Below are 24,021 nucleotides of genomic sequence, written 5' to 3'. Positions count from 1 at the left end.
ATAAAAGTAAATTTCTTTACAAAATACTTGCAACTTGTTTTGTCTCTTAAATCTGAGATTTAGTGCAACCTCCGATTTACAATGTACAATTTAAGAATAGTGAATATGCCATAGAACAGAGAATTAATCTAAATTAAAATATTTGGTGCTTAAAAATAACCCAAACCTCGTCCTAATAATACAAATTGGAAGAAATGGCATGGGAACATTTGCAACCTTTTAAAAAATTGCCCTGAATTCATTGATCAAAACCCCTCATGTGTCATACTTAAGACTTCAGTATGTAGCTCATTTTATTCATATAACGAATATTAAACAATTTGTCAGCTTCAGGACATGAGATAATCTGTTTCATACATCTTTATTGCACATTCTTAAAAATTTAGTTTTATTAGCAGCATATCGTAGGCACTACTGAGCTAATCCGAAATAAAATTTCTGGAAACAAGTGTAAACTATTGGCTATTCTAGTTTAAATTATAAGAATAAATTATTTCCATTTGCTTCTTACTTCTAGAAATTCCGATAAAAAATTTATCCCTTCAAATGCTTTTCAAGCCAAATATTATAGTTGTTATAACTAAAGGACGTCTTGCAGGAAAGAAGGCTGTTGTAATTAAGAAACGAGAAATATGTTACTTTTATCAAAAAGATAAATATAGCACATGTTTTAGCAACAAGATACAAGACAGACATTGGAATAACCGAACTTGATACTAATCCCCATGGAAAATTTCATCGCTTGGCAAAGGACTCAATAGGCCTTATTATAAATTGCGAGGTCTTCTGGGAAAATTTTTTTTATATAAGATTTGAGCGTCATCAAACGGTATGAAAATTAAAAATAGTCACGTGATTCCAAAATTCCAGTTGTTTGGTTTATCGACTACCGCGTACACTCTTTTAGTTTAGATTTGTTTATAATACTCGCTTAAGTTTGATGCTAACTTGGTAAGTCATGTTTTAGTACTAGTTTATACCAGGGAGACTGTTTACACATATAAAAACCATATTATTCTCATTTTTCGGTTGGAAATTTCATAAATATATACTAAGCCTTGGTTAGCTTGTACTGTTATCTGAGACTGTAAGAGGGAAAGTTAGGTTTAGGACTTAACTATCTTATATTTTATTAATCTTTTAAAAATTTATATCAAGTATAAAATGGTTGGAGTTCGGTGCTGTGTGCCCGGCTGTAAGTCAACATCAGTTCGAAATCCAAGCGTTAGCTTTAGTCCGTTTCTCAAGGATGAAATACTTAAGAAAAAGTGGACCGAGATAATAGAAAAAAATACTTTGGAACATGTTAAAACTATTGAAAAAGGACCGTCGTTATTTTCAAGTAGAAAACCTATTGGTTTAAAGCATCAAAGAGTTTGTGGGCATCATTTTAATAATAAATGTGGCCGCAGGCAGTATTTTGATAAATTCCCAAAGCATTTCATGAATTCTGAATTATCGGCAGATATGCCTGACTTATCTAATGAATTTGGAGTAGTAGAAGTAACTATTTCCAATGACTTGATTACGAATGATAAGCAGCCAGAGCCTGTCGAAGAAAACCATTTAAATAGCAAGAGTGGTAAGTGACGCTTACCCTTTTAAAATCTTAACTACTTGATTAGTTTAATTTTTGTGTATTTTCAAGATCATAACTACTCACTGACCTAGAAATGTCACTAGCCCAAACTATAAAAAGACTCCAAGAAAATGAACTTCTTATTGAAAATCTACGCAACGAAAATGGAAAACTAAAATCATTGAACAAAGTGCTGCTTGAGGAAAATGTGAAATTTAAAAGTATTTTACAAAACTGCAAAGACTTAGAGAAAGCAAATACAGAGCTGATAAAAGAAATTAAAGAAGTCAGAGTTAATAGTTCAGCTTATAAAAACAACATTAATCTTTTAGAACAGAAGTTAAAAGAGAAACAAAGATTTTCCTTAAAGAAAGTATCTGATTCTCCCGCAATGTTACAGTTCTACACTGGATGCAGTGGTACAGAGGTCTTTGAAGATTTGTATGCCCTAGTTGAACCTGATTTAAAAGACTTAAAATTGTAAAACGGAGCCAAGGGCTATTAAAGGAAATTTGAAAGGGGGCAAGGTAAAACTATCGGACGCCCGATGCAAATACACTTCAAAGATCAACTTTTCCTAGTGCTATGTAGGCTAAGAGTTGGACTTCTCGAAGAGGATTTAGCTTATCGTTTTCACATTGCACAAAGTACTTTGTCAAATATTTGTACAACTTGGATAGACTTGTTAGAGAAACGCTTAACTCAGTTTCATATATGGCCATCGCGACAAGCTATTGATAGATTCATGCCAGACGAGTTTAAATCCAAATTTCCTACCGTTCGCATTGTTTTGGATGAAACTGAACTGTTCATCCAAAAACCCAATGATTTCATAACACAAAGCGATTGTTGGTCTTCGTACAAAACCCACAATACGGCTAAAGGTCTCATTGGTGTAACTCCGAATGGTTTCATAAGCTTTGTGTCTGACTTAGTGCCAGGTCGAATGTCAGATGTTGAACTAACCCAAGATTCGGGAGTCGTGAAACTTTTAGAAGCTGGAGATTCAGTTATGGCCGATCGGGGTTTCCTGATAGCAGATTTGCTCAAAGCCAAAGGTGTAAAATTAAACATGCCTCCCTTTCTAAACAACAAAGCCCAACTCTCTGAGGAGGAAGAATCTTATACCAGGGAGATAGCGAGTGTTCGAATCCATGTAGAACGAGTCATTCGAGGAGTCAAGGAATATAACATACTAAGAACAATTTTTCCTAACTCTATGCACAACCAGTTAAACAAAATATGGAAAATTTGTACTTATTTAGTAAACTTTTGCAATGAAGCGTTGTTAAACAGAAAAATAACAGAGTAGTTATCATCTGAAATTCTTAAGTTAAAATTTAATTTTCAGAAATAAAAATTTACCGTTTTTATATTTTAAAAATATCACAAGACCTTTTAATATGAAAATTGCATTTTTAAATGACAAAAATGTTTTTTTAACATCACATTAGCTTTTCTAGGAATCATATACCATGATAAATATAAAATTTTAACAATTTTTGAACAATTTTATCATTAAAGAACTTCTCATCAAATTTAATACGTTGGCAAAATGGCTTTTCGTCTCCACAATCTACTAGTAAATTACACCACTTAAGACCTGTTAACCCAAGCTGACCTTGTATTTGATAATGAAAGTTATGGTTCGGGTCTAAGAAAATTTCTCCGTTTTCATCTTCCTTTAAAAACTTGCTCGTTGGTTCTTTCTTCTGTATAGCTTCTTCGATGCTTATTGACTGTTCCTTACATTTTGCCAATGTCTTGATTTCTAAAAGGCTATAGCCTACGTTTTCTTGTAGCACCAACCTGTCAGGGGATGCTCCCAACATTGGTAACGAAGGATTAATGCATAAACCAACTGCGAAGGTTTTCACTCCTGGACGCAATAATTCATACTTTTCTGTAGCAATGTTTTCGTTTTTCAACCCCTCGTGCACCTATTTATTTTTAGACAGATCAGCTCCGTTAAAAATTGTTTTTAGAAATTAGTCATTGACTTCTTTCTGCCGTTTGCAAATTAAACCAAACTTCGATGCAGTGATTCTGAATTTCCGCTCACTCTTCCATAGGAGGCAATTTGACTGGTCTCTAGTTTCTACCTCTAGATTTATTGCACAATCTAAAGTCAATTTCAAGGTATCTGGTGTTTTCAGAATAGATATACGAAGCAGTTCTTTCATTTCGTCTTCTATATCTACGGGTGCAATCGGAAGTGAAGTACGAGCATTCATAACTACATTTATTGCCAATTCGGTTGTAATATTAGTTTCTGGGTCAGCTAATGTTTTTGGATATGGTGTAAAATTGTTTTCCTCTTGAATAAGGTAAAACAATTCGCGGCGTTTACCAGCTTTCAATCGTTCAGTGAGTGACTTAATTCTAGCAGACATATTCTTGACATCTTCGCCAGTTCCTATGTCATCCAAAGCACTGTAATTTTGCTGGTTCTGTTGCCTTTCTTGCAGAACTTTGCTAGCTTTGCCAGGTGTATGCTTCACAAAATCCAATTCAGTAAAAGATCTTCTTGAGAGTTTCCTATTTTGAGAAGGGACACTCCAAGCTCTAGTCGTTTCAGTGCAAGCCAAGTCGTCAGGAATAAAGGTTTTATCTGATCTAATACAGTCCAAAATGAACCATACACCACCACAACCTGCTTTACAAGCACACCAGGCTACGTTAACTTGTCCAATAACATTCAGCTTCATTGCCACATCATACTTGGATGATATCGTAAATGAAGCATCAACTTTAGCTTTTATAAATATGTTAAAGCCATCTGAAACTTTTTCTCCTGGGTTTATAAATACTTTATTCACTTTATGTGCTTTAAACATCCGTTAGCCGAGTGTTAAGTGTGTTTTAGCTAGAGAATCACAATGATGCTTGTTAATGACAGTTTCATCAAACGTTCTTGGTACAAATTTTAACTGTTTTGTCCAGTTCCCTTTTGGTACACTAAATTTCTTATTTGCAGCTTTAGCTTTGCTCACTACTTTTTTAGATCCAGACCTAAGAATAAGAATTCTATTAAAATGTGAACAATAACTATAAGAAAAGAAGGTATCAAATTTAAATGATGATGTTTTTGTAAGATATCATAAATTTTGCAAGATTAATCCTGCAACAAACCGGAAATTAATGTCCTTTAGCTCAAATTTTCGATGTGTCTATCATCCTGATGTAGACATTCTTCAAGTCTACTGGCCATTGATTCGCGGGCGTGGCGAAGCATTCCTGGGGTGATGTTGGCAATGGCGATTCTTTATCTGGCTTTAAGGTCGTCGGGTGAATCTGGTTCAGTTGCGTATACCTTTCCCTTGACATAGCCCCAGAGGAAGAAATCTAACGGAGTTAGGTCAGGAGACCTTGGAGGCCAGAGCGTTGGTCCACCCCTACCAATCCATCGGTTAGGGAACTCTTTATTCAGCCACTCTCTTACGGGTACGACGAAGTGCGGTGGCGCCATCCTGTTGGAACCACATATCCGTCACTACTGCCAATGGTAAATCATTAATGGCATCAGTAAATTCTTGACGCAAAAACTCCAAGTAACGTTGCCCGGTGATGTTCTCGTCAAAAAAGAATGGCTTAATGATTCTGTCGCCAATGATGCCAACGCACACATTGGTTTTAAAACGCACCTGATGGTAATGTTCCCGAAGCTAGTGAAGATTTTGCTGTGACCAATAGTGAAGGTTATGTCGGTTGACTGTTCCATCTCGATGGAATGTAGCTTCGTTAGAGAACATAAACTTGCTAAGGAAACCTGGCATTTCTTCATCTAGGAACCGCATTTGCATACAAAAGTCCTGACGCCTAAGATAGTCATCCCCTGTTAACGCTTGGTGTAGGTGATTTCGAAAAGGATGGAATCGGTTAAAGAATTCTCTGGCATCCACTAAACAAATCGTTCATGTAGTTTCAAATAATCACAAAAATGCGAAATTTTAATAAATCAATACAATAATGTTAATGAAAAATTTGCTTTTTATCAAAAATATTGCAATATTAGTCCTGCAACAAACAGGAAATTAATGTCCTTCTAACGACAACAAAAAAACACCTACTGCCATGAAAGGCAGAACTATTGCGGCTGTTAACAAGGGACAATGTGTATTAAGGGTTATTTTTAGGTTTGTGACCTCTAGGCCGTAAATACGTGGTTATCTCACGGTAGTTTACTTCGGAAGTGTGCCCCACCTACGAATTAAATTAGTTTGGTACTTGGTTATGATGGCGCGATTTACTAATCGCGAAAAGTTGGATATGATTTACGCTATGGGTGAATGCTGAGGAAATTCTCGCCTGACAGTTATTTTGTACACCAAACGCTTTCCGAAGCGAAGGCCACCAGCTCGAAGGACTTTTGGTAAGCTAGAAGCTAACATACTAGCAGAAGGATACAGCTTTACGGTTCAAAAAACGTCAACGTAGGGTTGACCGGATAGTTGGAAACGAAGCTCGAGAGATGGACATTGTGGCAAGGTTCAAAGCCGACCCTCACACCAGCAGTAGAGCATTACGAGACGAGTGTGGCATTAGCCATCGTACATTTCTGTCGATTTTGCATCGGAACCGATTCCATCCTTATCGAATTCTCCTACACCAAGCGTTAACAGGGGATGACTATCTTAGGCGTCAGGAATTTTGTATGCCAATGCGGTTCCTCGATGAAGAAATGCCAGGTTTCCTTAGCAAGGTTATGTTCTCTGACGAAGCTACATTTCATCAAGATGGAACAGTCAACAGACATAGCTTTCACTATTGGTCGCAGCAAAATCCTCACAGGCTTCGGGAGCATTATTATCAGGTGCGTTTGAAAACCAATGTGTGGGTTGGCATCATTGGCGACAGAATCATTGGGCCATTCTCTTTTGACGAGAACATCACCGGGCAACGTTACTTGGAGTTTTTGCGTCAAGAATTTACTGATGCCATTAATGATTTACCATTGGCAGTAGTGACGGATATGTGGTTCCAACAGGATGGTGCCACCGCACTTCGCCGTAGCCGTAAGAGAGTGGCTGAATAACGAAATCCCTAACCGATGGATTGGTAGGGGTGGACCAACGCTCTGGCCTCCAAGGTCTCCTGACCTAACTCCGTTAGATTTCTTCCTCTGGGGCTATGTCAAGGGAAAGGTATACGCAACTGAACCAGATTCACCCGACGACCTTAAAGCCAGAATAAGAATCGCCATTGCCGACATCACCCCAGGAATGCTTCGCCACGCCCGCGAATCAATGGCCAGTAGACTTGAAGAATGTCTACATCAGGATGGTAGACACATCGAACATTTGCGCTAAAGGACATTAATTTCCTATTTGTTGCAGGATTAATCTTGCAAAATTTATGATATCTTACAAAAACTAATTTTTTATTAACATTATTGTATTGATTTCTTACAAATTCTCATTTTTGTGATAATTTGAAACTACATGAACGATTTGTTTAGGGGATGCCAGAGAATTCTTTGATTAAATTTCCATGAGTCTGGAAAATGTACTACAATTAATTTCCTCATTGATCTCGAGTTTTTTTTATAAAATGTCCGAAAAATTTGGGCACTGATCTTTTCCACCCTGTATAATGCATTATAATTTTCCAAATATTATTAAAACCCCGGCTTTCGGAACCTACTCGCAGAATTTTTTAAAACTATTTTGACAGTTGAATACTCCATATACCCCTGGTGACGTCACGATTCGAGCGCGCGTGAGCACTTGGCACGCGCGACTCCGCAAGTCCTATTTTTTATTGATAGGTGGTGCGTTCAAAGTGATCGAATTTGACGGGCGCGCGATGTTTAAAAACTAGGCTTAGCTCTCGTAATGAAATCTGTCTCGCGCTGGTCAACCTCTTATGACGTCACCAGGGGTATATTTATAATTCCGTTTAAATGAGGTATGTGAAATATCAATTTTCTTTTTCATATTACAAAATGAATATATTTCTATAAGACTTTTTACCTTGGATCTACTGTTATTATAACCCAATTGATGTTTTAAAACGAAAATTAGCCACTTTTCAAAAAACGTGGCACTAACACTTTAAGAGGTAGATTAGATTACCTTTACATAAAGGTATTTTGTAGTACCTTTAAAAGTACATCGGGAGATGCATAGAAAAAGGCTTTAGTAGTTATTAACAAGAAGGCCAAAGGGCTGGGCCTTAATAGTAGCCACATCGGTATCTATTTAATTAGCACTTAAATAAGAAGAAAATAAATAGAAAAACCCCAAGCATACAAATTCTGAAGTATCCGACCCCACAGATAAAAATTGAAATGTATCCGTCCCCACAGATTAAGAAGTACCCACCCCACCTCACCCCCGACACTTTAGAGATAAAAATAAACCATAAAAACTCGAATTTTCTATCAAGTCTCTATTGCTCAGTGGTAGAGTGTCTTACTACTTTGTGAGCGACCCGGGTTCGATTCTCGAGTTCAACCTGAAAATTTTTAATTAAAATAAAATCTCTAACCGACCTCAGTTATCCCTATTGGTGGGTTAAGGTACTATAGAGTTCCTTTTAAGCTCAAATCTGACGATAACGAAAGCGACAACCCCGGTCACTACTACTACTACTACTACTACGTCTCGGGTCAAACTAAGCGCCTCACGGTATACTACAATGTGGCTAAAACGTACTGTGTTTTTTACAGTGTAGATAACAAGTTTTTCAGTAATCTATGGTAAATTATTTACCGTTCTGAGTGACGATGACGTCGCAGAGAGGTATTACTCTGGACGAATCTGTGAGTCTGTCACCGCGATCGCAGTACCCAAATCGGAGAAAACCTGTTTGAAATATCTGGACCGCGTTCGCAGTTCACATAAATCAATCCTGGCTTTTACCCCATTATCATCATTAGGGTTTAAGATGTACGCGGCGATCGGCTAGGGTTATGAGAAAAGATTAGCCTCCCAATGGCAGGGTTTCCACTAAGGGTTCACGCAATTGCACTATTTCTTATCTCTTATAGGGAAACACACCACTTAAATATGATAACACATGTCGTTAAACAGCGTTAGGTAACCAATGTTTTAAAGTATGGAAGAAACGTTAATTCTGAAACCAAATTTCCCACACAAACCTGTTTTTTGGGTTTAACAATATTTTAACAGTTTCAGATGCCTATGCTGATATTGCACCCAACACCTTATCGCAAGACACGGTTCAATAATGGTCTATTTGTTGAAAGAATACCAACAGAACCATTCATGCATTATTGCTATAGATTTATCTCGGAAAAAAACACCACGTATATCAAGAATTCAGCTGGAGCCTTCAACGACATAAGCACCTTTTCTCAAGGAGTAAGAAACATTTTTGCAAACTCTTGGAGGATTTAAATTTTAGCGGAAGGAATTTTGAAGAGAAAGAGGACGAAAATTCTCCGTAATGTTGTGTTCCTTGGGTGAATTTCGGATAAAATTTCATGGCATTTACAAGACTAGACAGTGTTACAAGTAGTGTTTAATATGAATGTAGGACATAATACCCCTGGACATAAAATCCAAGGTTGTGATCTCTAAGAGCATAAAAAGGCAATCCTCTTTCAAATGGTCCAAAATCCCCTGGACAACATCCCCCAAATGGATGTCTAAGACATACTAACCATGGCTAGGGACATATTCTCTCCAAAATGTATTTACAACATTTGATAAAAATATATTAGCCCTGAGTGATCTCGTACTTTTTCTATTATGATGGATTATGACTTTTAGTCTGTTTTCTAAGGGTTATTTAGTCTGTATACCGTTAAGGAAATATGTCAATAAACTTGGTCATACACAAAAGTTCTCCTAAAACTTTACCATGGTTGAAATTTTCTTTTCCGCTATGATTTGAAATTATATTCTCTTTCTGTGTTATCATTTCTCAGATTTGGATCGGGTTGGTTTTCTCGTTTGCTCTTTTAACCCTGGTTGAAATAATTCAACGCCGAATGAATGGAATTCGAAACTCAATCGTACCTTTTGCTTTCGAGAAAGTTTTTCTATACTTCGGAGCCATATTGGGAAAAGGTAAACATCTATTCAGATGATGATTATGTAGAAATGCTCGAGGGATAGGGTTATGAATAATGGACGGTGAATTATAGCAGTGAACACGAATGAGAAGGAGACCCACCCCCTTTCAAAACCTGAACCAACATGACGTCTGGCGCCTGGGCTGTGCGTCGAGGTAGGTGCGCGTGAGACAGATATTGGGCTGTGCCGTTCTAGTTACTTTCCCTCTTTGACTCTCCCTCTTATACGTGCTCACTGATTATATAGGACAAGCAAAACCGTGAGTTCTCCCGAACGGTGTTCTTTTCCACTATCTGATAATATGATCTGGACTAAGTTTAGTGCTTTGTAAAAAACGAAGAAATTTCCGAAAGATGGAAAAACGAAAGTATTTTGTTGCACGGCCAGTTCAGCACATTTTTCACACTTCCACAGTTTAACTCTATTCTCCAGTTCCCGCAATGCAACACTAATCTTGGTTTGAAAATAGTTCGGTCTAAAAACCCTATTTAACATGAACCGACTTTATTTTGTTCCACTAGGATTTGACATTTCATCGTCGCAGGCAATTCGAATTAGCGTGGGACTCTTTCTCTTGATAACTGTGATTCTCATCAACTTTTTCAACAGTTTCATGAAAGCCAATTTCGCCACTCAAAAAATTGAAAACGTCAACACAATAGAGGACTTCATGAGAGTTCCAAACGTTTTTGAGGGTCCGGATGTTCAACACTTCAACAGCTTCGGAATTTGTGAATTGGTATCTTTTATTTTATTATATTTTTGATCATAAGGAGCATCCTCACACCCTGATGTACCATTTTCTTCGAATATGACGAAGCAGTAAATAGCCAAATATTAAAGTATTAATTTGGGGATTTACAGAAGATGAACTGACCTAAAATTAACCGGAAAGTAGCCATAAATTTCAAAGTCGCTAAGCCTTGTCTCGATGGAGGCTAAAGCGATCTGAACGATGATTTTTTTAATTGAAACTTCCGTTTCCAAGTAATTTATAGGCTTCAAAAGCCACGGTATCTAACAAAACTTGATTTCTTTTCCATGCAATTAGATTAAATATTTTATTTTTTGAGCGACATTATTCTAGTCTAGTTGGAACGGTTTCTGTAATTTTATTAGCTACCGAAGACAACACACGCGACTTTCGGCAGTACAGTAAAAACCTTTACCGTATATACGCTTCTCATGACGTCATAACTGACGTTTTCGACGCGTCCATTAAGCCCGACCCCCTTTTACCAATATCATATCCTGAGAAAACGGCCTCATTTTGGATTACTAGTAGTGGTATAAATTCCTGATTACAATAATAGATCAATTTTATAGTACACTAAGAATTGACAGGGAAAAGTTGCGCTAGCTACATTCTCCAGGGAATAACTCTTCGCTGAGTAGAATGTGGTTTTCTTATTATTATTATTATTTTTTTCTTCAGAAAGACCCTGAAATAAAGACTCTTTGCGACTTTGTTAAGAAAAACAATAAAAGAGGACGCAAGTCAAACGTTTGGCCACCGTATGTGAAGTTTGAGGATATGAAAAACATTGCGATGTACATGAACGAAGAAACGTTTTACCTTGGCTCAGCTGAGTACTTGTGCGAACCGCAAGTTTATATCACACTTCCCACTCTACCACCAGAAGCCCTCAAGCTCATCAATAAAAGGCTAGTTTTGGGGAACTATATATTTAAGCAGGTTTTTGACAAAATTATCTCGATTAGGCTGCTCTCTTTCGTGGAAACCCGTCAAGAAACTCCTTGGCGTCGCGTTATTGAAAGAAAATTCGCTGGAAATGAAGTGGAATCTGACAATGAAGTTCACGCCATCACCTGGAAGGAAATTCGAATGGCCTTTGCACTCTGGGCAATAATGCTTACAGTCGCTTCTGTCGTGGCCGCAATCGAGCTACTGACAATGATCCCGTTTCAATCACACAGCACTCGCAGACAAATATTTCCAATGTAAATAACACGGAACTTTGAAGACGTTAATTTTCTAAAAACCCGACCACATACTGAATGAAGTAAACGATTAGAGTATATCCCAGCACAATGGTAACGTTCAAAACATAACCATAATAGTGACGAATAAAAAGGAACTTTAAATGTAACAAACACAAATCAGAGAGAATTTATAATTGGGAGTTGAAACTGAGGAATATTATGTAGCTCAAAAATCACGTGATCAACATAACTGGCCAGGTCTATTTCCGGTAAAATCCATGTAGTGGGTCTAGTATGTTTCGGGAGGGTCTCTAGGGGAGATGGACACTACCTTTTTAGCGCAAGGGTAACGTCTGACTTAAAATAGCTCCAGATGGCGCCAGTCGCACTTGAAATCGCTGTTGAGGACAAACTTTAAAATTAATGGAGTGTCATATGAGCGAAAATTTACCTGACCAGTTTTAGCGACGCAGACTACTTGTTTGAGCTACATTGTATTTAGCACTGTCAAGGGCAAAAGCTTCCACTCCTCCACTCCCTATTATTAATTCTCTCTGCTCAAACAAACAAAAAATACTTGCAATATAACTAACATTAATTTTCAGGATTCAAATTTCAATAGCTCCTATTGGAGACAATGGGAAATACATTAAACGTAACTAACAAGTATTTTCTTGATTAAATATTAATGAGCATTTATAATTGCAAATGAAAAATGTTTTCTCGGAAACAAACAAATATTTTGGTAATAATTGTAAATGTTCACACATTGAACTAAATATATATTTGTTTTCAATACACTTATGTTTTTACGTGATAAAAATATGTTTTCGATGTATTCAACATTAAACATATAAAATTTTCAAGGTTTTTAACTATTTTAGATAAACAAAACGTTAAAGGAATATTAAGCTAAGCTTTCTATTTTAGTTGCCAATGTTTACAATTTTGTTTTTTAAAAACGCACAATTAGAATCGTCCCCGACTCGTTGCAGCTTTTGTAATGTTTAATTTTATGAGTTAAATTGCTAAGCTAATCATGTTAAGTAATTATCTTTAAATAAAAAATAGTTTGCATGAATGTGCTTTTTCGGGAATACGTGAATTGCACTCAATATGTTATCAATACAACTAAATGTATCTTATTGAATCAAATTCAATTGACTCATGGAAAAATAATGAAGTTTAATGTACTCTAACTGCCCCTAACAAAAAAATGTTTTCAATGTTACTAACAAATTCAGTCAGAACCCATAGGACCCTGTACAAATATTTTTAATGTATCTAACACGTATATATTTGAAAAAAAATCATCTATTGCACTCAATTAAAGTGTTTTCAGTATAACCAAGAAGTGATATCTAGTTTATTAGGGAGAAGGTATAAGATGCCTAAGTATTCACGCGCTATAGTCCCAGTCCCTCTTTCAAAATACAAGGGGGAAGTAAAAGGAGGCCGGGCTAGTTTTCCTCTCCTCAGTCGGAAAATACTTAATTTTTGTCATTCGCGTTGCGCTGAAGAGAGTTTTTAAGAACCAATGAGATGCTGGTTGTAATTTAGAGGCGGTCATTAACTTCGGACCTACGTTTGGAATGGAGATAAAGCTGGAAATGTGGCGAATTAATACCTTCTCCTTAATAAACTAGATATCACTTCTGGTTTAAAAACGAGTGTTGTTCTTCTTTAGTTTGGTTTTATTATAAACACTGAATAAAGATTTGACGAAAGTCCATCATCACTATAAAATTTGTTATGAATGTAACGAACAAATTCAAGTGATCACCCACAGAATATTTTCAATGTAAATTACGTTTATTTTCTGAAATAAAATTTAGTGAGCACTTTTTGAACACTAGAAAACGAATCTTGCTTTACACTCTTTTATCAAGATGAAGGTATCGCGAATCCAAATTTCAGATATTTACTCGCTTTTGCACATTAAGATGCCGACTTTAAAAGTTCTACAACTATTTAAACCTCCGATCTCTTGGGGCTTTGTAATGTTTCTTAGAACTAGTCGTGCAATGTGAAACGATTATAACAGACCCTTTTAAAAAATCGAGGTAAAATACTGCGCCCTGCAAATGCAGTTAGGCTTAGATAATTGAACTAAACAATTAACTGGATATTTAGAACTACTTAAAGTGAGGATGAAGTAGAAAATCAAGTGATTTTTTATCGATTCTTCTACTAATTATAGGACACGTCTGCATAGTGAAACATTCAGAAAATACTTCCGAATGATTTTAAAATTCAAATTAGGTTCAGATTTTAAGGATAGTTTGAAATAAGCCCCTCCGACCAATTGCGTAACGCCCTGCCTTCCAGTAAACAAAATTCTCGTGGCACGCGCCATGCCTCGCACCACGATTATCACATCACGCGGAAATTATATCAAATCTCGTGATAAATTTCATTTGACACGGAACATGCCACGAAAATTTTGTTAATAAAAAGGCAGGGCGTTACGCGATTGGTCGGAGGGGCTTACTTCAAGTTATCCATACAATCTGAACCTAATTTGAATTTTAAAATCTGTCTGAAGTATTTCCTGAATGTTTCACTTTGTAGACTGGTCTTAAAATTAGTAGTAGAATCGATAAAAAATCATTTGATTTTCTACTTCACCCTCCTTTTAAATAATAATTCGTTTTGGGTCGATATTTTAACTTTAACACTGGGCTTTTTAAGTATTACAAACATTTACTTCCAAAAAACGAAATAAAAACAAAATTAACTTACATTTCCATAGTGAAATTCATCAAGAGTTTGCCTCTGTAGTCGGACGTTAACAGTCTGCGCATTCCTGTAGTATTCCATGCGCGGCAAAGCCTCGTGGGTCGCTTGATTTTGACCATCGTCCAAGTCGAAGAAAAAATCGGGAATAATAGAAGTCGTCGTTAATTGAGCCAAACTGACCCTACGACTGGACGCGGGGACCGTCGCGGTTCTGGACAAATCATCAATTTCATCCGCGGTCCTTCCAGAAAGCATGGGATTTTCGAAAGTTCTCGGCATTTTGGTGACCTCAAACCGGTCTCCTCTACCCGTGTGGTTCAACTCCATCATTTTGATATTGTCGCAAGAATGCTTCGACTGACTTTGATTTCTACCTCGTGAGAATTTACGTCGTTTATAATCGCGACATCATTAAGCCGATTTTGCTCCAGATATTTAGATGACACGAACAAAAGTAAGAAGTGTATAATACTTCTCGAGAGAAGTGTCAAACTAATGGAGATAGTAAAATTGTAACAATTCAGCAAAGTTTATGGTGCAATTTGAGTCGAACGACAAAACTTTACATCTCTTTCCTTGGTGAACAGGCGTGCACAGTATTAACTTCTACAAAACTCATAGAGAAATTAGTATACGTTATCTACCGCTAACCCAACTCTATTTATGGTTCAACAAAATACGGGCCCAGATATTTCTTAACCAACTCACATACGTTATTTTTTCAAGGGAATTTTTAACTCAAGTATAGCACTGTAATACTCAAAATCTTTGTCCATTCTATCAAAGAGGATATACAATAGAGGAGTAGAAATTTCTGGTATTCAGTTTTCGTTTTGCCACTGGGTTTCCAGGTTGTCTAAATATCACTCCCTGATTCTATCGAGGAGATACAGTAAGGCAGACGATATTTTTCAACCAATAATGAAATGTCTTGTAGTACAGAAGGCAATCAGCCAATGGGGAAAAAACCGGAAATGAATAGTTAAAATTTGGCGAGATATTCCCCTATGAATTGGTAAAGGCTAAAGTGTCAACTCCTTTACTGTACACCCTCTATGTATCTAATAGACAATAACGTGACTTACCCAGTGTTTCTCAAACGCTGTGTTGCTACACATTAATGCGTTATCAGATTTGAATACTGTGTCATAGTTTATCAAACAAAAATGTGCCGCAACATTGAAACACTTAACTAGCCGTTGCTTACAAATTACTCAGTTCACGGAATACTAATTGTCCGTTAAAGAGTAACACCCTTCTTCTAGTATCACCTTCTGTTAAAACTTACATGAAATCATCCCGTCTGAACGCAACACAGCCGATTAATAACCGTGACGTCAATGATTGGCATTTAAATTCATGCTTATTTGCATCCCTTCTTCTGTTTTCGTTCTTAGTATAAAACAATATATTTGACTTCGTGGTAGACACGGCCGAGTCACCGTGAATTTGCAGCGCGTTTCCATCGCGAATCACCGGTAATTCTTTAATTAAAAAAGTTCGATCATTGCTAGATTTAGTGGTACTTGGATTTCTATTATACTTAATTAGCGAGAAGACTGAATCCATCACGGTTTAAAAGTGGTTCGTTGTTTATCTTCGATTCGCGCCTATTCCGGAGAATTAAATCGTGGAACTCTCGTTTTACGCAGAGTTAATACCCTGAGTTAACAATTGCAAAACATCGCCAAATAAACCGATACTATTTTTAAACATTGTTAAATTAGTACGCGTATTACATTGATGTACCTCGAGTGTTTTGGGTAAATCTATTTTGAAAATAAAACCCTAGAAAATACTCTAACAACTATAAACATGAAAAAAAAACTTTTACGACTAAATTCCCCAACTCTCTTATAAAAACGCTGTTATAAAGCAAGTCAAGAAAGAGGTCGCGCAGCGTTTAAACACTAAAACGAAAACCTTGAGACTTTGGCAAGGAAAAAATCTGGTTTCTGCGGGTGGAGCTACTGGACAATCTGAAACAGGACGGTGACTAAGGCTTAGAAAAGTTTCAGGTATTTCCCGCAGTGTTGATCAAGTACGTCTTCTCAAGAAGCCAATGTTTCTTCACTCAACTTTGTTATTTGTTTTCCTTGTTTTTGAAGCTTCTATAATCGATATTTCTTAACAAATTGCTTCTAGTATCAAAATGCTCGAAGCATATTAAAGGTCTAAACTAAATTTTGCGTGAGTAAACAGTTTTTTTCCGAATATCAACTATTACTAATGTTGAAAAGGCCTTTTTGATAAAAACGTCACTAACGTTTTGGTGAAGAGTTTTAGACCCAAAACTTCGAGTACATCTGATATTTATGTTACTTATTGAATTATCTATTTTATAAATTTAATAATAATTAACTACATGAGTAAACAAGTCGTTTTCGACTTTGCCTAAATTGCCTTGACCATTGAATTGTAACTACCCCACACTGGCAAATAAATTATTATTATTATAAGTTTCTAATTACTTAGTTGGCACATTCTTCAAATGGCTTATTTCATACAATAACTACAGACCGAATAGCGTCAGCCATCAATAGGCCAAAAAAACGTCAAACAAATTTTTTTTTGGAAAAAAAATGTGGAACGCATCATGTTTCCGCTTACTGGCTATAGGTTGCACTATAAATGTCTCCAACTCAGTTCCGAACCTTGTTCTATGAAAATAATGAACCACTCGAACATTAATCGACGGTTTAAATAGCGCCACCATCGGGTTTCGCCATAAGTTCATAAGTTATGTTTCTTAAGTTTGTCACTGGTTACTGAGAGCTTGTAATAAAGTGACGTAGATGAAACGTCATAGATTCTTGTAAAGCAACGCCTGGTGGGGCACTGTCATAGATTTAGTTCAGACAAAATTGGAATATGGACTTCTAAACCGCTTTTAGTCAATTCTCGAATTATGGTTTCGCTATAGTTGAAACATGATGCATTCTCACGTAATTTTTTACCGATTGACTCTAATCGTTCTATAAAGACTCTACACCCGGTCCCGGAACATACAGTGGAAGGCAGGAAGGATTGAGGATTGAGGATATGAGGATTGAGGATTGAGGATTGCAAGATGGCGGGTGAGAAAACAAGATGGTGGGGGGAGACTTTGTACGTAAGCCCTTTGATTGACTCACCCCTCTCTCAGACCGGCAAGAGGGCGTTTTTTGATTGACTCACCCCTCTCATCACCGCACCTGCAAGGGGTGTTTTTGATTGACAGGTCAATGAAGCGTGTTCGATTATCGGATGTTGAAGTACATACATTGGAGTATGAAGATAGGGTGAATTATGATTTAAGAAATAAACAGCATTTTAATATGTTAATTAGATTAAAATTTGAACCATTAATTTCCCCGCTATTAACCAAATGGTTAAGGGGGTATGAATCTCCAGATGACGTTGGGGGAAAATAAAGAATCCCCGTAAAAACCCAGCTCTACCGATTATTCTAGATCATTCTAGAAAAATTAAAATGCGCCACGTAAAACCCAGGTTAACGTTGTTTAAGGCCATGACGTAAAATGTACAGTCAAAGTTGTAGATTGTTCGAGCATAATCCCCCCGAAAAAACCCACCATTAATGTACAGTCAAAGCTAGGATGATGATCTTATTAAATAGTATAAATAGCCAGGACCCTGAGTTAAACCACCATCACAATCTCTCTAAAGTCCGACGAGGAAGGAAGGAACAGCCACCAAGTACAATGTAAGTATAATTTTTGTGGACTTGGTGTTTTTTAAAGTTAAAGATTGGTTGTAAAACTTAGTTTTTTTTTCCATTTTACAGAATGTCTGCTGTAGTGCTATTCCCCCTATCAGATGAGAAAGTAATTGAGGTTACCCCGAAGTTAGACGTACGACTAGGGTTCAAAGAAAGTTCAACGGGACTAATTTTACAAGAGTCTGAATTCCATGAGCTATACAACAGGAAGGATGAAATATTCAAGTTCTTCGAAACCGACGACGCCCCGGAGACATCATGGTTCTTTACCGGTTCTGAAACGAAGCGTGTGGAGTTGCGAACATATCGAGACCGTAAGATTATAGACATCAGGGAACTATACCCTGGAACAGGTGCTATGTACGGCAAGTTCTTCCCAACAAAGAAAGGATTCGCTGTTGGACACTACCTTGCCAAGACGTTAATGGATACGTATAAAGACGCAGTCACATTTCTTAACGAGGCGAATCGGGTGCGCACATTATTAAGAAAATGTATTGTAGAACAATTGAAATCAAACATCCGTAAATGTTGTTACGGATGTAGTATTGATCACCCCTCCCAAACCCAACACGATTGTTTAAATGGATGGGAAATGCGTGTTTCAATGAACTTTGACACCGCGATAAGTAATCTTGATTATGTTGAAATTTATAAGATATTTACCCTAAGCACTTTTTTAAGTGACGAATTTTGTAAGTCTATGATTGGTCAAATCGTATGTAATGCCAAAGAATATTTGTAAATAAAAAACAACTTGATCCTTAAAAGTGATTCATTCCTTAAAATGGACTTCAGCTTACAACACCCATTTAATGGTCTCATACCCGGGGCGACACAGTCGGGGAAATCATACTTTGTAGCTAACCTTATAAAGTATAAAGATATATGTATATCACCCTCCCCAGATAGGATAATATGGTGTTACACTGAATATCAACCGAAATTATTTAATTCGGTATTAGATCACACGCCTACCGTGGAATTTCACGAAGGTATATTAAATGTGAATATACTAGACCCCAATATCAAGAATTTTGTTATACTTGATGATTTACTTTGTGAAATATCTAATAACAAGGATGTAACTAATTTGTTCATACGGGGCTCGCACCATAAAAACACCTCTGTTTTTATTTTGATGCAAAATTTATATTACCCCGGGAAGGAAGTTAGAACATTAAATTTAAACGCCCACTACTTGATAATATTCAAATCTCCTCGAGATAAATCGGCTATATTTCATTTAGCCAAACAGATTTATCCCACCAATAGTAAATACGTTATCGACGCGTTCCATCAGGCAATTGCTAGAGATTTTGGGTATTTATGGGTTGATTTAAAGCCAACGACGTCAGATGATCATAGACTACGGACGGGACTCATACCGGGCGAAGAAGCCGCAGTCTATATTCCAAAATGAAAAGAGTGCATACGCATCAACATTTCTTAAAGTATCTGACTACTTGTAATGCGTGTCAGAGAAAATACGCTATCAAACACGCTAGTATTGACTCTATCAAGGCTATAGTGGAATGTTGTATAAATGTCCTACGCGGTAACGTGAAGTTATCAGATGACCAGAGGAAACGATTGAAGAAGCACTGTCTAATGTTACGGAAGTTATCTAAACAGAGCACTGTAGCAAAACGAAAAAAGATCCTTATTCAAAAAGGTGGATTTTTACCTCTTTTGTTAGCACCCCTCTTATCACTTGTTAGCAGTGCTGCCGGTGCAGCTATAAGCAGAGCAATTAAAAATGGCTAGAAAGATGATTTTGGTACCTGAAGAGGTTTACCGCTGATTAAACTCGCAACCAAAAGTTGAACATAGTGAAAATTTGGATACGAAGACTGTTTTGGTAGACAACAAATTGAACCAGACGCAAAAAGTTAACATGTACAATCATTTACTAACAAAAGAAAAAAGAAGAAACCTGTTAAACCTGAAAAAGAAAGATTGGTATTCTGAAATAGCCATGACAATACCAGATTCACACCTCAAACCAGCCATTGCCTTATACAAGTGGATTGATATCAACTCCAAGATTAATAGGTCTCCTAACGGGGAACTTATATACAGGGGACAACCAATCGTCGGGTCGAATATTATGGATATTTTACACGAATCTGTTAAAGGTTATAAAAGTAAACCGAAACATACTGTCGTTGGAATAAATCAGTTTTACGAAATGTTAATAAAAGAAAATGTACCAAAAACCATCGTGAGAAACAAATTCCCCTTTGGAAACTCTACGAGTGTTGTACCAAATACCTATCTCGATGTATCTAAAAGCGAATTACCGAAAATTGATTATTATCCCCCAACCCCGGATTCCCACTACGGTAATGGTCTCCACACCTGGATAAACTTGAAATAAAGAATATATATCAATACCACGTTTTATTTCTTTCACAAATTACTTACACGTTATCATGGAAGGATGTAACGACCCTTCTCCCACAGGGCTTCTAGCCTCCCTGTCCGTTTCATTTTTAAATAATCCCAAAGTTATTACGGCGCTTTTGATATTATTTCTTATTATAATTATCGAGTTATCTGATTTCGCTTATTGGTATACTCAAAAAACCTTAAACTGCACGACTAATGGATAAACTAGAAGAAATATACTTCGGAGGTGTACAAGGACTATATAGGTCTGCGAGGGAAAAGGGGATTAACGTTTCCTTAAATGATGTTATTGAGTTCCTACAACGTCAAGATACGTATACACTGCACAAACCCGCGAGGCACAACTTCAGAAGGAACAAGACTATTGTGTACGGTATAGATGAACAATGGCAACTTGATCTGGCGGACATGCAAAACATTTAGCGTCGTAATGACGGATATAGATTTCTACTGTGCTGTATTGACGTATTCAGTAAATTTGCTTTCGCCGTCGCTATTAAAGACAAGAAAGGGCCTACGATGGTTGCGGCGTTTAGATCCGTTTTAGAGTCTGGTAGAAAACCCAAGATTGTTCAGTCGGATCATGGGAATGAATTTCTAAATAAAGAACTGCAAAGTGAATTGAAACGTTTGGACATCAAGTTTTTCACCACACACTCGGAAGTGAAATGTAGTATCGTTGAACGATTTAATCGAACCTTTAAGGAGCGAATGTACCGCTATTTTACGCAAAACGACACCTACAAATACATTGACGTATTACCCGACTTATTGAAATCGTATAATAACAACTACCACAAATCAATTAAATGCAAACCCACTGAAGTGACAGAGGAAAATTCGAAAGAAATCTGGTTAAATTTGTACGGAAAAGTAAACTTTTCGCCGCCAGTTTCATACCCCTTTGAAATTGATGATTTAGTTAGAATAAGCAAAAATAAAAGAACGTTTGAAAAAGGGTATTTGGCCAATTATACCGAAGAACTATTCAAAGTAACAGAACGGATCCCGAGAGATCCACCCGTATATAAACTGAAGGATTTGAACTCCGAGCTCATTTCCGGTGTGTTCTACAAAGAGGAAATACAGAAAGTTGGCAAGGACCTTGAAAACTGTAAATTTAAAATTGAAAAACTATTACGAAAACGTAAAAAACCTGACGGTACTAAAGAACTCCTCGTACGGTGGAGAGGGTATAGTTCCGAATTTGATTCCTGGGTGCAAGAAATCGACGTAAAATGAGTTTCTACATCACACTACCCTCTGACTCGTCAACGCAATATTTCAAAAGAAATACTATAAGCAAGTGCAGAACGTATCTACGGGAATCTATAACACTAGAGGGATCTCACGAGGTTGCTCTGGCTGAAATAAGCTATCTCAGAATATGGAATAATGTAAAAAGGGAGTGCATAGTTCGCATTTGGGATAAATCGTTCGAAGGTGTTGTTTCGGATGAATTCCCAGAGGAAGGTTCCGGTTTAGGTGAATCTGAAGAGATAATTAACGGAGTGAATGAAAACCGGGATATAGCCATAGTTATACCTCCCGGATATTACGGTTCTGTAGAGGAATTACTCGAAATATTGTCAATCGACGATGCTGGTGCTACTGAAAAAATAAAATCTAGGGTTGAGTTCTCATACAACAAACCAAATCGACGGGTGATGGTTGAGTTAAAAGGGACGAACCAACTTTATATCCCAAGCGAAATTGCCGTTATATTGGGGTTCACTAGGAAACCAAAGAAAGACGTTACCGTGGTCACTTCCATGACGGCCCCATTCAGTTGCGATATGGATGCTGGAATGCACTCCTTATTCGTATACTCTGATATAATTCAGTCTCGATCAGTAGGAGACTCTGACGTCCCTCTCTTAAGAATTATAAGTATCAACGGGAAGGATGGAGACACGGTGGAAAAAGAGTTTGCTAAACCTCATTATATGCCCATAGCGAAAAACAAGTTCCAGACAATTGAAATTAACATTATGAGTGAAATGGGTGAACCGGTTAAGTTCGAACGTGGGAAAGTTCACGTCAGTCTACATTTCAGACCCAGAAGAACTTGGCACTTGTTATAAGAACTACGTTGAATTCAATCCCCGCCCCATTTATGACGTGATTGTCAAAGTGTAAGGATGTCTCCATATAATACGGGTCACGTTTCTGTTAAGGATTATGAGGATTATTATCGAAATCAAATTGGACATGGATCCATCCCAGTATATAGAGGTTTGGCCGTGCAACGTGGTTATGGTCTGGGGTCAATTATCTCCTCGGCGTTCAGATCAGCCATGCCATTACTTAAAAGGGGTGCCACGTTCCTAGGTCGAAAGTTTTTAAACACTGGCGCGAAAATTGCGACGGATTATTCAAGCGGTGTACCCATTAAACAAGCATTGAGAACTAGGGGTAAAGAAGCGGGTAAGGAAACATTGAGAAGGGCGGCCGAAGAAGTGACCAAGCTAACTGGAAACGGACGTAAAAGGAAACGAAAGTGTCACCCATCATCAGTTCTGTTCGAACTAAGAAGAAGAGAAGGTCGTCATCTCTACACCCGGATATATTTTCATAATGTCGCTCGCACACCCAAACTCTATGAACAGCGTCAGCTCGGAACTAAATGTTTTTCACGTACCCTATACCCAAACTGGGATAATAGGAAGTCAATGGGTGGAGTATAGCTCTACCTCCAACGTAGATGAAAATCAGGCTATTATATTTCCCGTCACCGGGAACTCCGAGTCATACATGGACTTGAAAACACGCTCCTGCATTTACAAGTAAAAGTGGTTAAAGCGGATGGGTCTCTACCGAAGGCCGCTGTGTACGATGCGAATGGTACTTTGACAACTCAGGCGGATAAAGTTGGACCCGAAAACCTATTACACTCCAGTCTTTTTAGTGAACTACACGTAACATTGAATGATACATCAGTCACATCATGTCCTCAACAATACGCATTCAAGAGCATGATTCAAACGCTACTGACATTTGGTGGTCCAGCGAAAAAGAGTTTTTTGACCGGGGCACTATTCTACAAAGATACGGTGGGACATTTTGACGACTTTTTCGAAAATGAAGGGTTTTTGAAACGGAGTAAATTTGCCCAAAATCGAGTTATAGACTTGATTGGTGTCGTACACGCCGATATATGTCAGCAAAATCGCTTTATCCCCAATCTGGTCGATGTGAATTTTAAATTTATCAAAAGTCCCAACGAATTCTGCTTACATGCGGATGGAATTAAAGCGAAAGTTATATTTACCCACGCTTCGTTATTCAAAAGAAGAGTTAAACTAACCCCCGAGATTATGATATCACACGCTAAAACCCTGGAATTGGCCACGATGAAATACCCCATAACACGTACGGAATGTAATACGTTTTCCATATCTCAAGGAAGTAAGATAGCAGTCAAAGACAATTTATTTAGCGGTCAACAACCGAATAAAGTTGTAATTGGATTTGTAGACCAGAACGCGTTTTTGGGTGATTATAAAAAGTCGCCTTTTAATTTTAAAAATGAAGCGGTGACTCAAATCACCTTATCCGTTGATGGGGTTAGCGTACCCCATAAA

At 37.3% G+C, this 24,021-nt stretch overlaps 1 protein-coding gene across 1 annotated transcript; it reads left to right on the top strand.

The window, feature by feature from the left end:
• Positions 1 to 1,673: 1,673 nt before the first annotated feature.
• Positions 1,674 to 2,891, top strand: LOC149656713 (uncharacterized). Its single transcript, XM_089844540.1, has 2 exons — positions 1,674 to 2,020; positions 2,087 to 2,891. Exons 1-2 carry the CDS (start codon positions 1,674 to 1,676, stop codon positions 2,889 to 2,891), a joined length of 1,152 nt encoding a protein of 383 aa, XP_089700666.1.
• The last annotated feature ends 21,130 nt before the right edge of the window (positions 2,892 to 24,021 follow it).

Source organism: Phalangium opilio, unplaced genomic scaffold (assembly GCF_054372755.1).
Source record: "Phalangium opilio isolate 3A_F unplaced genomic scaffold, DU_Popi_V2 ptg000077l_1, whole genome shotgun sequence".
NCBI classification, from domain to species: Eukaryota; Metazoa; Arthropoda; class Arachnida; order Opiliones; family Phalangiidae; genus Phalangium; species Phalangium opilio.
Note: the sequence above shows the minus strand (reverse complement) of the source record. Positions and strands in the feature narration are given on the sequence as shown.